Source organism: Mobula birostris, chromosome 2 (genome assembly GCF_030028105.1).
Source record: "Mobula birostris isolate sMobBir1 chromosome 2, sMobBir1.hap1, whole genome shotgun sequence".
NCBI classification, from domain to species: Eukaryota; Metazoa; Chordata; class Chondrichthyes; order Myliobatiformes; family Myliobatidae; genus Mobula; species Mobula birostris.
Genome location: NC_092371.1, coordinates 58,082,887 through 58,105,571, shown reverse-complemented (window position 1 = coordinate 58,105,571; position 22,685 = coordinate 58,082,887). Strand labels below are relative to the sequence as shown.

General features: G+C 39.9%; 1 protein-coding gene across 4 annotated transcripts in view; it reads right to left on the bottom strand.

Moving 5' to 3' along the window:
• The window catches only part of ccm2l (CCM2 like scaffold protein), an 86,835-nt gene that overhangs the window by 5,713 nt on the left and 58,437 nt on the right, over positions 1-22,685 (bottom strand). For 2 of the 4 annotated variants that reach the window (XM_072241543.1, XM_072241553.1), the window contains exons 6-9: positions 20,450-20,513; positions 20,180-20,327; positions 15,113-15,251; positions 15-2,289 (exon numbers count right to left, since the gene is read on the bottom strand). In XM_072241543.1, the coding sequence (XP_072097644.1) occupies positions 2,027-2,289; positions 15,113-15,251; positions 20,180-20,327; positions 20,450-20,513 (614 nt within the window). In that variant the 3' untranslated portion in view covers positions 15-2,026. Of the gene's footprint in view, positions 1-14; positions 2,290-15,112; positions 15,252-20,179; positions 20,328-20,449; positions 20,514-22,685 lie in introns of those variants that run through there. The other 2 variants (XR_011882955.1, XM_072241530.1) reach the window with 2 other exon arrangements.

The window sequence follows — 22,685 nt, the reverse complement described above, 5'->3', positions numbered from 1 at the left end:
GAAAACATCATGAATTACTTTTTGTTAACAATGATAATTGGTTATAAAATAGAACATTTAACTCAATTAATTAGTTAAAATTAGGGCCAATTTTACACCAAACAAGTACCTCATTATTTTCCTGTTATGTTTCCAAATCCCTCACTCACCATTAATGAGTCTTGCCCATTCTAAACCTTTATTATCATGTCAAATTCTTAATACCACATCCTACCAATATTCCCAGAGCTAATTTGAGTTTAGCTATATAGACTCCTCAAACAGAACAATCATATGCATGGTACTTCTTTTTTAAACACTTTGCACATTAATATCAGTTATTTTTAGAGTGGTATGCAATTGTGCTGATTTGCACCTTGAAGCTTCTGATTCAGAAATTTGATTAGAGTCTTTTAATTGCAATCATTACTTGTGTCAGGGATATAACTTCCAAACAAGTTATATGTGGAATTACATCAGACTCCTTGCAATGTTTTAGAAATATTGCCCAAGAACTTAGGTCACGTTGCACTGAGGTGTGCCTGCTATTGGACACTTTTCAAATGTGCTTTAATAGCTTGACCCACATAGTGGTTCCTACCTCGGCTTTAGACCAGCTGTATTGACATCTCCATCCATACATCGCTGAATCCCCACTGCCCCCCCAGCTCTAGAACCAAACTACAAATTAGTGATATCTCACTACTTTGGTCCCAACATGCAGCACATCAATAATCTTCAAACAAATGCTCCATAATAATGGTAAAGAACTCTAAAGGAAATACACTGAGCCAATGACTTGAGCAATGTTGAATTTTACTACAGTTGCCTCATGACCAGAGAATCATTGGTGTTGTGGGAAACATCCGTTAATAATGACTTCCCTAGCACAAATGAATTTCTAGCTCTCTGTGTCAATACTGATCAATAACATTCCCTACCAGAGACAAATATTGCCAGACCTGACCCTATATCTGCCAATGTTTTCAATCTTAGTTTTTCTCCTATTTTCTGTCTGATGGAAGGTTCTCACCTAATACATCTTTCCAAAATTCTGTTTGGCTCCAATTTCCTTTCTTGGGACAACTAGAGTACTTATTTTGACTTGTGCTGTATAAAATTTAAGAAATGACATGTTGATGGAGCATTGTGCATCAAAGATGGAACATTTCTGAGGGACACTGGAAGACAAACAGGACAAAGAAGAAAGAGGAAACAAAATGAGAAAGGATAAAAGTAAATCTAACAAAAAGAAAGAGGTAAAACCTTTTGACAGGAAGGTGGTTGTGGAGCAAGAAAGAGAGAAAAAAGAAATTAAGTTTGAAAGGGAACATATAGTAGAAATAAAGTAGGTTTATGGAATATACATAATTTGTTTATGATTTTAGTTTCTCACCAGTGATTTCATCTATGTGCAAGAAAGATATTATTGCACTTACAGCATTATTATAAGCATCACAGCAAGGCTTTCAAAACAGATAATGCAATTAGTATTCATTCCATTATATTTTAACATGATAATAACTTCAATTATATGTATGCACTTTTAAAATAACATTTATTATTCGCTGTTTTGGATAGTTTTTTTCAGCTTCAAAGAATTCAGGAATCCAATTCAAATTATTTTTACATAATAATATTATAATTTTGTGGTTAGCAAAATCTGACTCTCATATAAACTTCAAAATGTCATGTGCTGTTTGTGCGAATGCTTACCTCAGATGTTTGAAATTAATCTGTACAAAATCTCAAGAATATATTGGCCTGACTAGAGCGAGGTTTGGGTTATTATGATGATCAGGGGGTTAGATAATTTTAATATATGTATTAAACTTTAGTATAATAATGCCACTCAGCTGCATTTTCTAAAAATTGAACTATTACGACCTTTCTAAACATCTAGTAAATTTTAAACATTTACTGTAGCACAGTACGTATTTTAATCAGAGATGAAGACTAGTAGATTTTTACAGCTATTGTACTAAGTGACTGAAGTAAATTTATTAATTAGAAATGCTAAATAAAATGATAGACAACCATACATCCATCACAATAAATCATCTTCCACATCACATCCTAAAGCTTCAATGTCATGTGTGATATTTGAAATCATTTTTTCAAATCCATCTGATTCTTTAGGCACAGACCAACTGTCATAACTTCTGACAGCAGATGCTGATGTATTACTCATGCTTCGCTTAATTCGTCCAAAGCTGTCTGTCAGAATTCCTCTTCCATCATTAATTCCAATGCTTTCTAAAAAGCTCTCAAAGTAGGTGGCATCTTGATCAGGTATGAAGGCCCGCATACCTACATTAAGAGCAAGACACTTGTTAAATTACCGAAAATTCCCCTCGCAAGAACTGAAGAAGTTGCAAATGTATCAAACAACTATTTTCACCTCCCTTGAAAATATCAACTCTGAAAGACCATAAGATATAGGAACAGAAGTAGGCTATTTGGCCCATCGAGTCTGCTCCACCATTCAGTAATGAGCTGATCCAGTTCTTCAATTCATCACCACTTCCCCTGCCTTCTCCCTATACCCTTTGATGCCCTGGCTAATCAAGAACCTATCTATCTCTGCCTTAAATGCACCCAGTGACTTGGCCTCCACAGCCACTCATGGCAGCAAATTCCACAGATTTACCACTCTCTGACTAAAGTAATTTTTCCGTATCTGTTCTAAATGGACGTCCTTCAATCCTGAAGTCATGCCCTCTTGTCCTAGACTCCTCTACCATGGGAATAACTTTGCCATATCTAGTCTGTTCAGCCCTTTAAACATTCAGAATGTTTCTATGAGGTCTCCCCTCATTCTCCTGAACTCCGGGGAATACAGCCCAAGAGCTGCTAGACGTTCCTCATACGGTAACCCTTTCATTCCTGGAATCATTCTTGTGAATCTTCTCTGAACCCTCTCCAATGTCAGTATACCTTTTCTAAAATAAGGAGTCACAAGCTGCACACAATACTCTAAATGTGATCTCGTGAGTGCCTTATAGAGCCTCAACATCACATCCCTGCTCTTATATTCTATACCTCTAGTAATGAATGCCAACATTGCATTTGCCTTCCTCACTACTGACTCAACCTGGACAAGGTCTCCTAAGTTCCTTTGCATATCTGCATTTTGAATTCTCTCCACATCTAAATGATAGTCTGACTGTTTATTTCTTCCACCAAAGTGCGTGACCATACACTTCCCACATTGTATTTCATTTGCCACTTCTTTGCCCATTCCCCTAAACTAACTCTGCGGGCTCTCTGTTTCCCCAACACTACCTGCTCCTCCACCTATCTTTGTATCATTGGCAAATTTAGCCAAACATCCATTAATTCCATAGTCTAAATCATTGACATACATCGTAAAAAGCAGCAGTCCCAACACTGACCCCTGTGGTAACCGACAGCCAGCCAGAATAGGATCCCTTTATTTCCACTCTATTTTCTGCTAATCAGCCAATGCTCCACCCATGCTAGTAACTTCCCTGTAATTCCTTGGGCTCTTATCTTGTTAAGGAGCCTCATGTGTGGCACCTTGTCAAATGCCTTCTGAAAACCTAAGTACACCACATCTACTACATCTCCTTTATCCACCCTGCTTGTAATTTCCTCAAAAAATTGCAGTAGGTTAGTCAGGCAGGATTTTCCTTTCAGGAAACCATGCTGGCTTTGCCTTATTTTATCATGTGCCTCCAGGTACTCCATAATCGCATCCCTAACAATCGATTCCAACAACTTCCCAACCACTGATGTCAGGCTAACAGGTCTATAGTTTCCTTTCTGCTGCCTCCCACCCTTCTTAAATAGTGAAGTAGCATTTGCAATTTTCCGGTCATCCGGTACAATGCCAAAGTCTGTCAATTCTTGAAAGATCATTGTTAAAGTTAATGGGTTTGAATCTGAACTCTCAGTTGAAAACATTAACAGGAACTTAATGAAGTGAATTCAGCACATAAGGTGAAGAAGATGCCTTTGATTGGCAAACACTGAACTTGTTTATTAAATAGTCATTTCAATATTTAATACATTTTAAAAATAAAACTACTTGGCAGAATATGAATATATCTTTTGTATGGGAACATGGAGTCAGAGTCATAGGAACAAAGTCATCAGCACAGACACAGATCCTACTAGCTCATATAGTCTGTGCTGAACCTAGCTGACCCATACCAGTACCATACCCCTCTATACCTCTTCCATCCATGTACTCATCCAAACTTCTCTGAAAAGTTGCAATCAAACCTACATTCACCACTTTCACCGGCAGCTCGTTCCACACTTACACCACCCTCTGAGAAAGATGCGACGGTTTAGGTTCCTCTTAAGCATTTTACCTTTCGCCTTTAACCTATGACCTCTAGTTCACATCAACAAGCAAGTCAAATATTGACCTCTATGCAGTTAGTCAGACCAAATCTCTACCACTTCAATAGAAATAGAAAATACTAGAAACAATTAACAGGTGAAGCATCATCTGTGGAATTAGAAACAAAGTTAACATGCTGTCTTTGAGATCTAACATCAGAACTGGAACAGAGAAAAAAAACAAATTATTTTTAAGTTGCAAAGAAGATAATACAAAGAGAGTATCTCTAACAGATTGAGACCAAACTGTGACACTAGAGTAGATTATGTTTCATTGTTCCCATCATTATATCTCCTTATGGTCACTGATTAACAAACTAGTTATTCAAACCACGGAGATTTGCAGATAGGCACACAATAAGCAGACTCACAGAGCAGATGATGAGATTTTCTGCTCCAGTTTTCTGGTTTAGAGGAGGCTAATGAGGCAATTGCCTACTCTTCCACAAATTGGCAGGCAGGTTAAGTGGCTTTTGAGGTCGTCTGCTCCTTCTGCTGCTCATGCATGGCTACTGGGTGCTTCCAATAAATGGCCTCAAGGTACTCTGTACCAACATGACAACCTTTGTCATGCTGAGTGTTTATTGGTCTGAGTGAGTGGGGATGTGCGTTTCTTCAAAGAAGATTTGAGCAACCCCTTGAATATTTTCCTCTGTTTGCCTAGTAATCTCTTGCTCTCTCAGCAATTCAGTAGCGTGTCTGTTTTGGAAGTCTGGCATTGGTCATGTATGTGACACATCTTGCCCAATGTACATGACAGAGTGTAATTACGGCCTCAATAAAGGGATGGTTGGCTTAACAGGGATGACTGCATAAACAGAAGAATATCTGCAGAAGCTGGAAATCCAAAGCAACACATACAAAGCGCTAGAGAACTCAGCAGGTCAGGCAGCATCTGCGGAAAAAAAATAAACAGTCGATGTTTCAGGCCAAGACCCTTCATTAGGACTGAAGAGGAAGGGGAGAAGTGGGAATAAGAAGGTGAGGGGAGTGGAGGAAGAAGTAAAAGGTGGTAGGTGAAACTAAGAGACGTGGAGGTGAGAAGTAAAGAGCTGGAAAGTTGGTCTGTGAAATAGATGAAGGGCTGGAGAAGGGGGGGCGGGGATCTGATAGGAGAGGATAGAAAGCCATAGAAGAAAGCGAAGGTGAAGGAGCACCAGAGGGAGATGATGGGCAAGTGAGAAGAGAAGGTGTGAGAGGGAAACAGGAATGGGGAATAGTGGTGGTGGTGGTGGTGGGGGAATTACTGAGAGTTCAAGAAATCAATATTCAAGCCATCAGGTTGGAGGCTACCCAGTTGGAATATAAAGTTTTATTCCCTCATTGTGGCAGTAGAGGACTGACATGTTGGAATGGGGAAGGGAAGTAGAATTGAAATAAGTGGCAGGACTTTCTGGGCGTAACTTAGAAGATGCAAGATAATTCCATCCCAAAGAAGAAGTGGCATTTTAAAGGGAGGATGAGGCAACTGTGGCTGATGAGGGAGTCAAAGACAACACAAAAAAAAAACAAAATAGAGGGCGTATGATACTACCAAAATATCAGGAAGCTCTTAAAAACCAACAGAAGGCAGCTAAAAAGGCAATAAGGGGAGAAAATATGAAATATGAAGTTAAATTAGCAATAATATTAAAAAAAAGATAACAAAAGAATTTTCAGATATATAATGAGTAAAAGAGAGACAAGAGTGGACATCAGATAGCTGGAAAATGTTGCCAGAGAAGTAGTAAACAAAAAAGTGATGGATGAATTGAATGCGTATTTTTTTGTCAACCGTCATGGTGGAAGACACCAGTAAAATGCCAGAAAATAGAAGGAGTCAGGGGGCAGAAGTGACTGTTAGTCGCAATTACTAAGGAGAAGATGCTCAGAAAGCTGCAAGGTGTGAAGATGGATAAGTCACCTGAACCAAAATACACCCCAGGGTTCTGAAAGAGATAGCTGAAGAGATTGTGAGGCATTTGAAGTGATCTTTTAAGAAACATTAGAGTCAATAATTGTTCCAGAGAACTGAAAGATCACAAATGTCACTCCACTCTTTAAGAAGAGGGAGGCAAAAGACAGGGAATTATAGAATGGTTAGCCTGACTTCAGTGCTTGGGTTTAGAGTCCATAAGGATGAGGTTTTGGGGTATTTGGAAGCACACAATAAAATTGGCCAAAGTCGGCACAATTTCCTTAAGGAGCAATTTTACCTGATAAATTCGTTGCAATTCTTTAAGGAAGAAGCAGGCAGGATAGACAAAAGAATGGATGGTGTCCACTTGAATTTTCAGAAAGTCTTTGAAAAGGTGCTGCAGATGAAGCACTAACTAAAACAAAAGCCCAAAGTATTTCAGGAAAGTTACTAGCAGAAGGTAAAGAGTGGAAATAAAGGAGATCTTTTCTGATTGGCTGCTGGTGACGAGTGGTGTTCTACAGGGGTCGGAATTGTTGGCTTTATGGTCAGGCTTGGGGATGACACAAAGATAGGTGAAACAAGTAACGTTGAGGAAGAAGAGTGTCTGCAGAAGAACTTGAACAGGTTGGTAGAATGGGCAATCAAGTGGCTGATGCAATGCAGTGTAGGGAGATGTATGGTCATGCACTTTGGTGGAAGGATTAAAGATGCAGACTATTTTCTAAATGGGGAACGAATTCAGAAAGCAGATGTGCAAAGATATTTGGGAGTCCTAGCACAAGATTCCCTAAAGGTTAACTTGCAGTTTGAGTCATTTGTAAGGAAGGCAAATATAATGTTCAGAATTAAAATGAGAATCAGATTTTCATATCACTGGTATATGTCACGAAATCTACTGTTCTGCCGCAGCAGAAAATTGCAATACATAAAATAAAAAATATCTATTTCTTACTGTAATTTATAAGTAATTACATTAAGTAGTGGGAAAAGAGAGCAAAAAAGAAAAAAAGAAAGGAATAAAAAAGAAAAAAGAAAAAAAGAAAAAAGAAAAAAGAAAAATGTGTGCATTCATTTTGCGACGACTAGAATATAAAAGCAAGGATATAATACTGAGGCTTTATAAAGCATTAGTCAGACCATACTTGGAACATTGTGAGCAGTTTGGGCCACATATCTAGGAAAGGATGTGCTGGCATTGGAGGGGGTCCCTGGGAAGTTTAGAAGAATGATTTCAGGGATAAAAGGGTTAACAGACGAGCAGCATTTGATGGCTGCAGACCTGCACTTACCAGAGTTCAGAAAGATGGAGGATCTCATTGAAACCAACCAAATATTGAAAGGCCTATTAAGTGACTATGAAGAAGTTGTTTCCAGTAATGGAAGGATTTAGGACTAGAGGGCATAGCTTCAGAATAAAAGGCCACCCCTTTAGAACAGAGATAAGGAGGAATTTCTATAAGCAGATTAGTGAATCTGTGGAATTTTTTGCCACAGATGACTGTGGAGACCAAGTTATTGGCTATATTTGAAGCAGAAGTTGATAGTTTCTTGATTAGTTATGGTGAAAAGGCAGTAGAATGGTGTTTAGAGGGAAAAAAATAAATCAGCTATGATCAGCTATGGAACAGACAAGTTAGAAAAGTGTTTAGTTGGAATAAGGGGAATTATGAGGCTATCAGGCAGGAAATTGGAAGCTTAAATTGGGAACAGATGTTCTCAGGGAAAAGTATGGAAGAAATGTGGCAAATGTTCAGGGGATATTTGTGTGGAGTTCTGCATAGGTACGTTCCAATGAGACAATGAAGTTATGGTAGGGTACAGGAACTGTGGTGTACAAAGGCTGTAATAAATGTAGTCAAGAAGAAAAGAAAAGTTGACAAAAGGTTCAGAGAGCTAGGTAATGTTAGAGATCTAGAAGATTATAAGGCTAACAGGAAGGAGCTTAAGAAGGAAATTAGGAGAGCCAGAAGGGGCCATGAGAAGGCCTTGGTGGGCAAGATTAAGGAAAACCCCAAGGCATTCTACAAGTATGTGAAGAGCACGAGGATAAGACCTGAAGGAATAGGACCTATCAAGTGTGACAGAGGGAAAGTGTTTTTGGAACTGGAGGAAATAGCAGAGGTACTTAATGAATACTTTACCTCAGTATTCACTATGGAAAAGGATCTTGGTGATTGTAGTGATGACTTGCAGTGGACTGAAAAGCTTGAGCATGTGGATATTAAGAAAGAGGATGTGCTGGAGCTTTTGGAAAACATCAAGTTGGATAAGTCACGGGACCGGATGAGATGTACCCCAGGCTATTGTGGAAGGTGAGAGAGAAGATTGCTGAGCCTCTGGCAATGATCTTTGAATCATCAATGGGGACAAGAGAGGTTCTGGAGGATTGGAAGGTTGCGGATGTTGTTCCCTTAGTCAAGAAAAGGAGTCGAGATAGCCTAGGAAATTATGGACCAGTGAGTCTTACTTCAGTGGTTGGTAAGTTGATGGAGAAGATCCTGAGAGGCAGGATTTATAAACATTTGGAGAGGTATAGTATGATTAGGAATAGTCAGCATGACTTTGTCAAGGGCAGGTTGTGCCTTACGAGTCTGATTGAATTTTTTGAGGATGTGACTAAGTACATTAATGAAGGAAGAGCAGTGGATGTTGTGTATATGGAATTCAGCAAGGCATTTGATAAGGTACCCCATGCAAGGCTTATTGAGAAAGTAAGGAGGCATGAGATCTAAGGGGGCATTGCTTTGTGGATCCAGAATTGGTATGCCCACGGAAGGCAAAGAGTGGTTGTAGATGGGTCATATTCCGCATGGAGGTCGATGACCAGTGGTGTGCCTCAGGGATCTGTTCTGGGACCCTCACTCTTCGTGATTGTTATAAATGACCTGGATGAGGAAGTGGATGGATGGGTTAGTAAGTGTGTTGATAACACAAAGGTTGGAGGTATTGTGGATGGTGTGGAGGGCTGTCAGAGGTTACAGTGGACATTGATAGGATGCAAAACTGGGCTGAGAAGTGGCAGATGGATTTCAACCCAGATAAGTGTGAAGTGGTTCATTTTGGTAGGTCAAATACGATGGCAGAATATAGCATTAATGGCAAGACTCTTGGCAGTGTGGAGGACCAGAGGGATCTTGGGGTCCGAGTCCATAGGACGCTCAAGGCTGCTGCGCAGGTTGAATCTGTGGTTAAGAAAGCATACGGTGTAATGTCCTTCACTAATCATGGAATTGAATTTAGGAGCCGAGAGGTATTGTTGCAGCTATATGGGGCCCTGGTCAGATGCCATTTGGAGTACTGTGCTCAGTTCTGGTCGCCTCACTACAGGAAGGATGTGGAAGCCATAAAAAGGGTGCAGAGGAGATTTACAAGGATGTTGCCTAGATTGGGGAGCATGCCTTATGAGAATAGGTTGAGTGAACTCTGCCTTTTCTCCTTGGAGCGATGGAGGATGAGAGGTGACTGGATGGAGGTATACAAGATGATGAGAGGCATTGATCGTGTGGATAGTCACAGGCTTTTTCCCAGGGCTGAAATGGTTGCCACAAGAGGACACAGGTTTAACGTGCTGTGGAGCAGATACAGAGGAGATGTCAGCGGTAACTTTTTATATGCAGAGAGTGGTGAGTGCGTGGAATGGGCTGCCGGCAATGGTGGTGGAGGTGGAAACGATAGGGTCTTTTAAGAGACTTTTGGATAGGTACATGGAGCTTAGGAAAATAGAGGGCTATGGGTAAGCCTAGTAATTTCTAAGGTAGGGACATATTTGGCGCAACTTTGTGGGCCGAAGTGCCTGTCTTGTGCTGTAGGTTTTCTGTGTTTTTCTAAATGGCCTAATTGTGCTTCTATCTCTTATGGTAATAAGATTTAATGATATTAATTTGATTATCCTTCTCATGAATTTGAAAGCATTTATGGAGACAGCACTGGGAGTATATTTTTCAGGATTTTCTGCTCCATGTAGTCCAGGCTTCAGAAACATATCAGAGGACAGGGATCACCGTTGCTCAGTATGTCATAAGTTTTGTGCCAACACCAAGATCTTGATCTCAAATACCTTTTTCCTCAATTGATCAAAGGCTGACATGACACACTCAAAATGAAGATGGATTTCATCTTTGATGCCTGCCTTCATTGAGAAATAGTTCCCGAGGTTTGCTAATATTACATTCTGAATGGCAGGAGAAATGTATAGTTTCATAGGTGATATTCAAGAAAAAATGAATGAGAAATGACAGATAAAAAATAGGTTTCTGTGTCACATCGTAGTAGCAGAATTGCAAAGTAACCCAAGCTTTTGCTGGATATCTGGGTGGAGAGGAGGAAAATAGGGCCTTGAGGAATTTCTGAATAATCAAACTCTTTTTGTTACCAGGTTCTATTGCAAAATAAAGTACAATACTAGCAAACATAATTAGGATTGTATTCTTGGGAAATAGGCCCTCCGTTAATTGGGGTCGACCATAGTTATTGTTTTCTAGCTGATATGCAAGCCAGGGCAGTACAAAATGGAGAGGAAGCTATTGCCCAAGCAGCAGGCTCCTCCTCTCCATGTAGCTGATGAATCCAAAGAAACGACATAGACCAATACAGTTTAGCACCAGCAGTATTGCAGCAGTTGTCAGTCAGCATAGCACTCCAAGTAGGGCTGCCTTAGGGACTCCAGCTCTGGATTTTTCCCTGGGGTTTACTCCTGAAGCCTTCCCCATGAGTGGGTATAATCGCAAGGCAGCAGAAATTTGAGATTGGGTTTTCCTTCTCCTAGATGAGCTGCCAACCATAACAGACGAGCCTCATCTGCCCGAAGTGACTGGCTTGAAGGCACCCGTAACATGCCTTTGCCACTTCTCCTGTCAGTAGGAATAGTTCCACTGGGTTTAGTAGCTAAGCCACACGTAAAAGCCAGGAGCTGGACTTGATTGTCAGAAGCCATTTGAGCCGCACACCATTGGGAACATTTAATATGTAGTGGGAGCTACACCGCCCTCCTCCCCTGCCCTTAACAACTGTAACGAACCCTAGGGAAATAGGTACACAACCATCATGGAAAATTAGATAATAGTTTATTGTCAGCAAACATAAAACTTAAAATGCTGCTGAAATACAATATTTCTAACTGATGTTATATTCTGTACAGAAACTATTAGGGCTCTTATCTCTCCTGTATAAACTGTGATATTTAATATGAACTTTGTGATCTGTGATATGAACTTGGTTTGCTTAGTTGTCTTTCTTTAGTTAACAAGTTCTCCGCCCCAATGCTATTAAATGGCATGTGGGCAGTCTTTGATATATCATCATGGTTAAAATAATTACAACGGTCCAACCACGCTTGTTTGATTTTCAAAACGTCGTCTTTTACATAATGAACATACGTAATCAAAAACCCTCCAGTAAAGTAGAAGAAAAATGTAAAGCAAGGCTCTAATGATATTTGTCCACTATAAAGTTGGCTAAGTAGATTTGTTTGCAGTGTGATCCGGATGTTGAAGATGATGAAGCTAACAAACTAGCAAGCTTTCAGTCTACAACTCAGGGACCAGAAGTAGCTGTGTGGCAGATGAGAAAGTCGTCTCATCGAAATTAAAGTGAGCAATTCCAGTAGGCAGGGGTAAGACAGGGAGTGAGGAAGGTTTGAAAGCTTAAATTGAATTTCTTTTAATGCAAGAAGCCTGATAGGTTAGGCAGATGAACTCAGGTGTAGGATAGGCACGTGGGAGAGGGATATTTTCACTTTCGCAGAAACGGGGTTGAGGGATGGGCAGGACTGGCAACTCATGTTCCAGAATACAGATTCTGTGGATAAGAAATGAGGGGGAATAGTGGTTTGATTAGGGAGAACATCACAGCAGTGCTTAGAATATTTCTGGGTGGTGGGGGAAGACATCCACTGACCGTATATGTGTAAAACATGGGAATAAGGAGGAGGTGATCACTTTCATGGAATTGTACCCTAGGTCACCCAATAGTCAGGGGAGTTTGTAGATAGCCACAGGAATATTTGGATTCTGACAGTACATGATTTTAACTTACCTAGTATTGATCAGTACTGCTTCAGGACAAAGGGATTAGATATAGTTCAACCTATGTAGTATGTCCAGGGAACTTTTCTCAACCAATCAATAGATGACCCTACCAGAAATATGACAACACTTAACCTCCTCTTGGTAAATAAGGCTGGGCAAGTGTTTGAAGTATCAAAGGAAACACTTTGGAAACAGCAACAATAATTCTATTAAATTAAAAATAGCTTGGAAAGCAATAGGATTGATCTACAAATTAAGATCCTAAGTTGAGGCAAGGCAAATTTTGATGGCTTTAGACAGAAGCTTGCGAAGGTTGGTTGTGAGAGGCTGGTAGTAGGTATAGGGATATTTGGCAAGTGAGATTCAATGATGAGAGCCTAGGGCTAACTTGCTTCTGCTGGATTCATAGGCACCGCTGGCAAGATTAAGGAATCTTGGCTGACAGGGGTAATTGAGGCTCGAAAAAAAGAGGCAAATATCAGGCATAGGAAGCTGGCATCAAGCAAGTCCATTCAGAAGTATAAGGGTTGTAGGATCTTTCTTGTTTGTATTTGCTGTGGAGAAAGTCACAATTACTAGGAAATTCAGGGAAGAGAATAGAGATATTGGAAACATAATGATATTATAAGAGATGAAGTGTTAGCAGTCTTGAAGAACATAAAGTGTATCCTAAGATGTTGGGGGAAGCAAAGAAGGAGATTTCTGGGAGCGAGGTGAAGACTTCTATATCTTCCATTGGCACAGGTAATGAAACCAGAAAACTGAAAGGCAACTTTTGTACCTTTATTAAAGAATGGTGGGAAGGCTAACTGGAGAACTATAGGCCAGTGACACTAACATCAGTGATGGCCAGAATTCTGAAAGACAGCATGTGTCTGTATTTGGACAGGCAAGAAGTGATTAGTGATACTTGGTATGGCTCCCTGTGTGGGAAGTTGTGCCTTGTGAAATAATTGAGCTTTCTGAAGATGTGACCCCAGGAGGATTGACAAAGGCAGAGCAGTGGGCATCATCAATATGGACTTTAGCAAGGCCTTTAACAAATTTTGTATGGTGGGCTAGTCCATAACGTGAGATCACATTGGATCCAGGGTGAGCGAGCCAAATAAGCCAATTGGATTTAAAAACATATTGATTCGGTGGGAGGAGATAGAGGGTTGTAGTGAAGGATAAATTATGATATGCCACAGGGATTAGTGTTGTGTCCCCTGCTATTTTGATGAGAAAATGGACAGCATGATTAGTAAATATGCAGCCGACATCAGACTTGGTTGTGAGTTGGACAGTGGAGAAGGTTGTCTAAGTTTACAACAGGTTCAAGTTGACCTGGGGAAAGGCAGACTGAATTTAAATCAGGCAAGTAGAAGTGATGTATTTTAGGAAGTTAAACTAGGGAAGAACTTACACAATAAGTGGCAGGACTTAGACAGTAAATAATAGGATCCTGGGGACTGTAGTAGAACAGAGGGACCTAGAGGTGTAAACAGAAAGTTCCCTGATTTCACCAGAAGAAGATAATATATTGAAGAAAGCATTTGGCATGCTTACCTTCGTTGGATAGGGCATTGAATACAATGGCAGGGATGCCCTGTTACAGCTGTGTAGGCATTGTTGAGATCGCATTTGGAATATTGAGTGCAGCTCCAGTTGCCATACAATAGGAAGGATGTGATTAAGCTGGAGAAGGCAATGAGAGGATTCACAAGGATGTTGTTATAACTAGAGGGATTGAGCTATAAGGGGAGACTGGATAGTCTGGCACTGTTACCCTGGAGCAAAGGAGGCTGAGAGTTTACCTTGTATAAATTTACAAAATCATGAGTGGCATAGATAAGGTGAATGGTCATAGTCTTTTTCCAGGGGTAGGGAGTCCAAAACTTGACAGCATGGATGTTAAGGTGTGAGGAAAAGATTTAAAGGGAATCTGAGGACAATTTTTTCACACAGAGGGTGGTGAGTAAGTGGAACAAGCTGCCAAAGTTGTAGGGGTGGGTAAAATTACAATATCTAAAAGACATTTAGACAATCTTGTGCATAGGAAATGTGGGCTAACTGCAGACAAGAGAGACCAGCACAGGAGGGCAACTTGGTCAGCATTGGCGAGTTGGGCTGAAGGGCTTGCTTCTGTGTTGAACAGCCCTAGGACTCTATGACTATGAATAATCTTATCAACCCACCATGAGCAAATTTTGCTGCTTCTTTGAAATATCTCAGAAAGATGCCCATTGGTCTCTGCATGGAAACAAACTGGTCTAGAAATCTGAAAGTTAATGAACGAATATTTTTCCAAGAATGCACCAGCGGTGAAGAGCTGCACCCACTGGGGCTGGATATTGGAAATCTGCAGGCAGTGAGTTTACTGTTAAATTGAACACAATTTGCATCATCATTGTAATTCTGAAGTCAAGTCACTGTTCTGCTTGTGCTGATTAATTAATCAACTTCCCATTGACTATGCAGAAGGAGTACGTTGTTATGAGTTGTAAATCAACTGTGATCTATCGAGGATTGCATTGGTTTGTTCCATATTCCAGCATCTGCAGTCTCTATGTGTTTGTATTAGTTTAACCAGTGCTGTACTGTATTCTTTCAGGTGTCCAAACAGTATGTGAACAGTTGAGTTTGACTAACTCTGTTGGTTTATGTAGAATGGGACAAAGGATAATAAAGGCAAATATTTTAAAATTTTCAGAAATAAAACCAAATACTTTCTTTTTTGTTCTGTTAATTCTATTGACTCTTTTAAATCTCTTCTGCCTGAAGAGAACTGTTCCAATAGCCTACGCAAGTGGAAGAATGATTTCACCAGTTCTGATGCACATGGAGAAGTTTTTACCTAAAAGGAGGAACTTTCTTTTCTCTCCATAAAGTTGAAGAAGTTCAGCACAATAATCTTCAACTGAAGCACCCAGTCGATACTCACGGAGCAGCAAAGCAAACTGCTGAATTTCTTGAGGTGTCAACTTTGTTCTCAGCTGATAACCAATGAAAGAGAAGCACAATTAGCTCTGTGAGAAACTGTATGACTCATCTTATTGTTCTGAATAACATCTACTTGTATTTGTCGATATATATATATATATATATACACACACACATATAATACAAGCATCTTCTATTCTCTAAGCACCTTCTATATAATAACACAACCTAAAGTATTTCATGAGAACTAGAAATGAGAAGCTGCTGCTGAGCCATATTCAGGATTCAAAGCGTTGTTAAAGATCAAGTTTGTAGGAGGTTCTTTAAGGAGGAAACACAGGTAGAGATATTATTGAAGTATTCTTAAAGTTCAATTACAATGTATGTCTAGAAAAAATAATTTCTGGTTCTGTTGATACCTGGGATTTTTTTTGATCACAGGTATATTTTTTTAAGATTGATACATTACTTCAGTGATAGTGTTTCAGCAATCCTCTCTCTCTCACACACACACGCGCGCGCCCGCACACACACACACACACACACACAAAAGATCTCTGCATTTTAAGATACAGTTCTTAATTTGGACTGCTTTTGTTGTTAATGCTGTCAGAAATATTCTTCAATCAAAGGAGCAGCCAGCACTGTGACAGGGATCAATATGTTTATTCCCTCAAAACGCCAGGGAAGAGAAAATGAAATAGTTCTGAAGCTTGGTTAAAATATGTGAAGCAATAAGCTGTTAATTTCATTCTTTTGTTGATTTAGATCTCTGTCCTTGAGCTGCAAACAACATTATAATTTATATTCATTTTCTCCTCCATTGAATTATGACATTTGGTATTCTCACTGCTGAGTCTAGTAGAAATGTGCATCTGAAACGTATATTTGGCCATGTATCAAAATTGTGGCCAAAAGGAACTTTTCCTATCAGTAAATTCCATCATCAGAGTCGCTGGGAGAGTAAAGATTCCAGCTCTTCATTGTGATATAGACACCCTCTCTCAATGAACATATAATAAAACAAAATTTGAAAGAGTTACGACTGTGAGCTATTTCTAGTTTACTTGAGTACAAGATATAATCTGCAATGTTGATCTGAGATACAGTACTGTAACTGCATTTCATGGTCAACCAGACATGCCAACATGCTGTTTGGTAGATGAAGTATTCTTTTACAACTACTACATTAGAATCCTCTTTGTCATACTACACTGACAGGGGCATAAATTTTCTTCATAGTTCAGTCAGGATAAGTAGACCATCAGTGACAGAAGAGGCATTTGAGGTTTCTGAAGCTCGTGTGCCATAAATGTCTAACAAATGGTATTACATTTGTGCCTTATTTTATTTATAACACAAGAATAAAGGCAGTAAATAACTGTATCCTAACCTATAAGAAACTGTCTTGCATCACAAATTCCTTTCCTGCCACTGAACATTGATGCAAGGGAAGGCTTTAATCACAACTCTACAAGTATAATTATGATCTGGTTAGCAAACCCCAAAGAGGAAGACAGGAGGGGAAAGGGGGAAAAGACAGAAAGTTTTAACAATGAAATAGAGAATGAATAGCAAGTAAAAGGTGGGAAAATACAAACGTAGTTAATTGTCTTCTGGCCTAAATGAGTTGCCTCCATTCTGTGTATAGTTGTACAATTTACACATTTCCTATTACAATGTGTATTGCATATCCCTCATTACTTCAATTATTGGCCACTATTCACATATGTCCTCAATAATAATAATTGGGAGCAGCATTTTCATTTGTACAAAGAATGAAACTGTTGTCATATCAGTCATTATGTGCTCTCCATACAGAGTGGGATTAGAAACTCTGATTAACTATTTCTCTGTTTTTCATGTATGTCTAAGCCACATGGTACAGCGCAGCCAATCCTTATGAAGATGGTTTCTCTGCACGTATGAAATGCCCTGATGTGCGGAAAACCCATCACTAACAGCCTGAGTGATTAACTAGAGCAAAGGATAGGGCAATATAATCATTTCTCACTATTGCATTTTTAGTTTTTATGTTTCCATTTACCTATCATACATAGATGTTCCATCTTTTTAAAATATACTTTATTGTACTATTAGTTTTATAAATAGGGTAGTAAAGGCATCTGTTAGTTTTGTGAGACTATATATCTGCACCTGGAAAGTCTTCACTCTCCAGGGCACAGGCCTGGGCAAGGTTGTATGGAAGATTGGCAGTTGCCCATGCTGCAAGTCTCCCCTCTCCACACCACCAATGTTGTCCAAGGGAAGGGCATTAGGACCCATACAGCTTGGCACCAGTGTCGTCGCAGAGCAATGTGTGATTAAGTGCCTTGCTCAAGGACACAACAAGTTGCCTCGGCTGGGGCTCGAACTCACGACCTTCAAGCCACTAGTCCAATGCCTTAACCACTTGGCCACGTGCCCACAAATAGGATAGAAACTTGATGCATCTAGGAAACTAGAAACTATCAAAATGGGGGAGGATATCAGTACTGCGGATAATCAGCGCTGGGACATCTCCTCATATCTCCCTATGGGCCATCATTAAATGTTAGTGACCAACCTTATTTCTCAAGAGATATTTCCCCCACAATCTCCAGCACATACCACCCAAGATCCTCAAGCAGAACTGCTCAGATAGACTTGCTTTCAGCCTTCCCTTCTCACCCAATACTCACACCTTACTATTTGCACTTTATTCTTTCTCCCCTTGTCCATTCCCTACCTACTTACAGCTGATGCCTTCCACTACATTAATAGTTTACAGTTTATAATTTCTTTCTCCCAACAGGGCCAACTTCACTATGGCATATAATCCCCCTACACCTCCATCACTCCCCTCCTCCCATCCTCCATTCAATCTCCAATCTATCTGTTGTGATAATGAGATTACTCACAATAGTATCTTTAAAATGTGTTCCTTTTCCCTTAATGATGTCTTTTCCTCTAATACAGTTGACAGGCCTCATACCTGTATCTTTCCCATTTCTCTCCCTTCTGTTCGTGCTCCTTTTGTCCATGCTAGAAAAGGATACCTTTCCAGTCTCCACATTCAATGAAACACTACCTTTAACTGGCTTCCACAACCAGAAGCATTTTTTTCCCTTTCCTATCCTTTCAGCATTCCAAAGAGATATTTCCCTTGCTAATTCCCTGGTCCTTTTCCTTCTTTACCAGACACTCTCCTTCTCTCAGCACTTTACCAAACAAGTTGCAGGATATGGAACACCTTTTGTTTTTCCCTCTTCCCTTACCAGCATCCTGGGACCCAAACAGTTCTTCCATGTGAAGCAGTGATTTATTTGAAATTTTCTAAATCAGTGCATTCAATCCTCAGAACATGTTCTTAGCTATTGGGCTCTGTTCACTTCATCCCACCCCTGATCTGCAGCTTAAACACATACATGTTGTCCACTTTTTCATTTCTGATAAAGGGTCCTTGACATAAAACATCATGTGTGTTTCTTTCCTTCCGGACACCGCTTGATCTGTCATGTGGTTCCAGCATATTTTGCATTTAGTACTGGTGACCAAAAGTAAATTTCTCAAACATGAACTTCAAACAAGGAAAATGTAATCAGCTTGCTTAGGGTGGTTCAGAATGTGTAACTCAAATTCCAGGTTGCCTCAATGGGTAAGTATGTAAAATTTTTAAGATGGAACATAAAAATAGGAAGTTCCTAGCTCTTTGTAAATTTTATAAAAGACTTGAATGAGGAAGTGGAAGGCTGGGTTAGTAAGTTTGTTGAAGACATGAAGGTCGGTGCTGTTGCAGATAGTGTTGAAGATTGTCATAGGTTACAATAGGATATTGACAGGATACAGTGCTGGGCAGAGAAGTGGCAGATAGAGTTCAACCCGGAAAAGTGTGAATTGATTCACTTTGAAAGTTCGAACTTGAAGACAGAGAACCAGGTTTATAGCAAGATTCTTAACAGTGTGGAGGAACAGAAGGAGCTTGGAGTTCATGTCCATCCACCCCTCAAAGCTGAGCACAAGTTGATAGCGTGTGTAAGAAGGCATATAGTGCGATGGCCTTTGTTAGTCAGGGATTTATTTCAAGAGCCGTGAGCTGTAATTTTGCAGATCTATTAAAATTTGGTCAGACTACACTTGGAATATCATCTTCAGTCCTGGTTGGCTCATTATAGGAAGGACGTGGAAGCTTTAGAGACAGTGCAGAGGAGACTTATCAGATTGCTGCTTGCATTGGAGAACATGTCTTAGGGTGAATGAGCAAGTGATTTTTTCTTTGGAGTGAAGGAGGATGAGAGGTGCCTTGATAGAAGTGTACAAGATGATATAAGGCAGAGATAGGGCTTTTATCATAGGGCAGAAATGGGGAAATGGCTAAAACAGAGGGGCGTAACCTTAAAGTGTTTGGAGGAAAGTATAGGGCGTACGTCAGGGGTCGTTTTTCTCCCCTGGAAATTGGTGAATGCATAGGTTATGCTTTCAGGGTGATAGAGAGGCAGATACATTAGGGACTCTCTTCAATAAGCACATGATGAAATAAAGACAGATGAAAGGGTCAGCACAACATTGTGGGCCAAAGGGCCTGTGCAGTTATATGTTCAAAATTGTTGATTTGCCCTTGCAATAGATTTCTGGCTGTGATCAGGGTTCAGTAGTTATTTTATGTACACTCCACAGGCAAGGAAGCTTAAGAAGGCTGGGCTAGATTCAGCTCTGACAACACCAACTGCAATGCTCAAAGTTAGACATGAAGAATTTAAACAATGTAGCAGCGATTTGCAAACCAGGAAGGGGCAAGGATGTCGTCACTGAAAAAAGCACTATAATTCACTGTGATAAAGTTGTAATTTAGAAATTGATATGCTTAACCAGCCACCATGACACAGATGCTGGTGAACTGCAAACACAGACTTATTGAACATTTCTGCAGTTCCATCTGTGTAAGGCTTCTGGTAACAATAGATTAAAAGGTGTCACGTACATTCTCCCAGCACTTACTTACAGTTGTCATATAATCCTGTAGCAGATCAGCTCCTGTGTTACTCTGGTCACTTTCACTACCGACTGTGCCTTGGCTGAATTGTGATTCCCTGCATGAGGACGAATAGCTGCCGCAACAGTAAGGGTCAAACGTGTCCTGTGATCCATCACTGCTCTCAAAAAATGCAAAAGAAAAGGAGATGCTTGAAGGAACTCAGTTTGATATAGAAAAACAAAAAAAAACATTACTGATGTTTCACACAGAATCCCTACCAAAGTCAAGGGTACTTACAAAGAACTGCAACAGCTAAAATCTGCTTCATAGCCATAGGTCTCAGCTGTTTGTCTGCTGTTACCTAGAGAATCAGTGAAAAGGAGATGGTTAGGAGACGGGAAATAGTCACTGCGTATCACCAGACTGGGAATATGTGTCCAACTGTAGCTGAGTAGATGCTGCCTGGCCTGCTGAGTTCCTCCAGCATTTTGTGTGTATTGCTTGCTCAGATTTCCAGCATCTGCAGATTTCCTCTCATTTGTGAGCTGAATTTTGTATTAGTTTAAATATAGTTTTTTGCTTGGTCGTTATATAAAGTGAAAGGCTTTTCTTCACTTATTCTTCCCTTTCCTATTTTTTCACTAAATAAAATTTAACAAATGCAACTAAATATTTTATCTTGTAACCATTCAACATCTCTGTCTTATTTTGTGTCTTTATTGTATTTAAAAAGGAAATTAGACCAAATTTGTTTGTGAAAAGGTCCAATCGTATTTGTGAAATTTTCCATAGTTTTAGACTCGAATGAATTTCCAGCCACAAAACAACCAAAGGGAGAAGCTGTCAGTAACAGTGCAAGAAGCACCCGGTGAAACTGAGCAACCAATTGAGTAGCCGCCAGAAATGGACTTCAGATCATAACACAAATTGTAACTGCAAACTTCCTACCATAATGAGAGGTTCAGGGTGTTGTGCATCTCCTTACTGTCTGCATGCTTAGCCTAATATTTAATGATCACTTTCTTTTAAACTCACGATGGTTTAAATCAGTGACACACCTGCAAAATATACATAAATAGAAAAGTGATAGGTTTACAAGATAGTGTAGTGTTATTTAGCTGGGCAGTGGTGTAGTGGCATCAGCACTGGACTTTGAGGCCAATGGTCCCAGGTTTGAATCTGGCCAGCTTCTTTCACATTTTCCATCTGTGATGCATTGAGCATCGAGCTAGTAATTCGCCCTTGTAAAAAACAGACAAAATGCAAAAGAAATGGCCAGGTTGTCACCCAATGCATCACAAGGTGTACAGCATTATTTCATGAAGGTTGTAATTCAAAAATGATTTAGTTATTATAACAATTTGCTTTTATTTTAACCAAAAAGGTCTCCCATTAATCCAGATGAAGTCAACAATTTCCTTGCCGCAATTCATATTTGATATTCAGGAAGTATGAATACTTAGTAAGACATGCGAGTGTTTGGTTTCAATAAATCCTCAATTACTTTCTTGCTTTATTGTGATTGTTAAGGAGAAGCTACTGACTTAAAACAAACCTGGGAATAGAAATCAATTTCTGGCTGTCAAGTTGCAGCATCTTATTCAAATTACTTTTACAATAATGAGAAAAGTATTCAGAACACTAGAGGCAAATTTATTTCTCTTCCTCAAATGCCGAAGATGATTGTATTTGTTTTGTATTCAGACACTTTAGACCATAGAACCACAAGACATGGGAGCAGAGTTAGATCATTTGACCCATTGAGTCTGCTCTGCCATTATTCCTCTCCACCCCTTCCTTCTGGCTTCACTCCATAACCTTTAGGCTAGATTGTCCAGGATCTGTTCCGGAGCTGATTTCTCACACACGATTAGGATGACGAGGGTTAGGTTTAAGCAAAGCTCCAATGCTATACTTAAGTTTGCTGCCACCACTGTCATAGGCAGAATCAAAACTGGTGACAAATCAGCATATAGAAGGGAGATTGAAAATCTCCCTGAGTGGTGCCACAACAACTTCTTACTCAACGTCAGCAAGAAGCTGATTATTGACTTCAGGAGGAACAAATCAGAAGTCCATGAGCCGGTCCTTGTTGAGAGAGGTGGAGAGGGTCAGCAACTTTAAATTCCTCAGCATTAACATTTCAGAGGACCTGTCCTGGGCCCAGCACGCAAGTGCAATTATGGAGAAAGCACGGCAGTGCCTCTACTTCCTTAGAAGTTTGTGAAGATTCAGCATGACATCTAAAAATTTGATGAACTTTTATAGATGTGCAGTGGAGAGTATACTGACGGGCTGCATCACAACCCAGTATAGAAACAACAATGCCCTTGAATGGAATATCCTGCAAAAAGTAGTGTATAGGTAAAGCCCCCCCACCATTGAGCACATCGACACAGTGTTGTCACAGGAAAGCAGTATTGGTTATTAAAGATTCCCTCCACCCAGGGCACACTCTCTTCTCGCTGCTGCCATCAGGAACAAGGTACAGGAGCCTCATGACTCACACCACCAAGTTCAGGATCAGTTATTA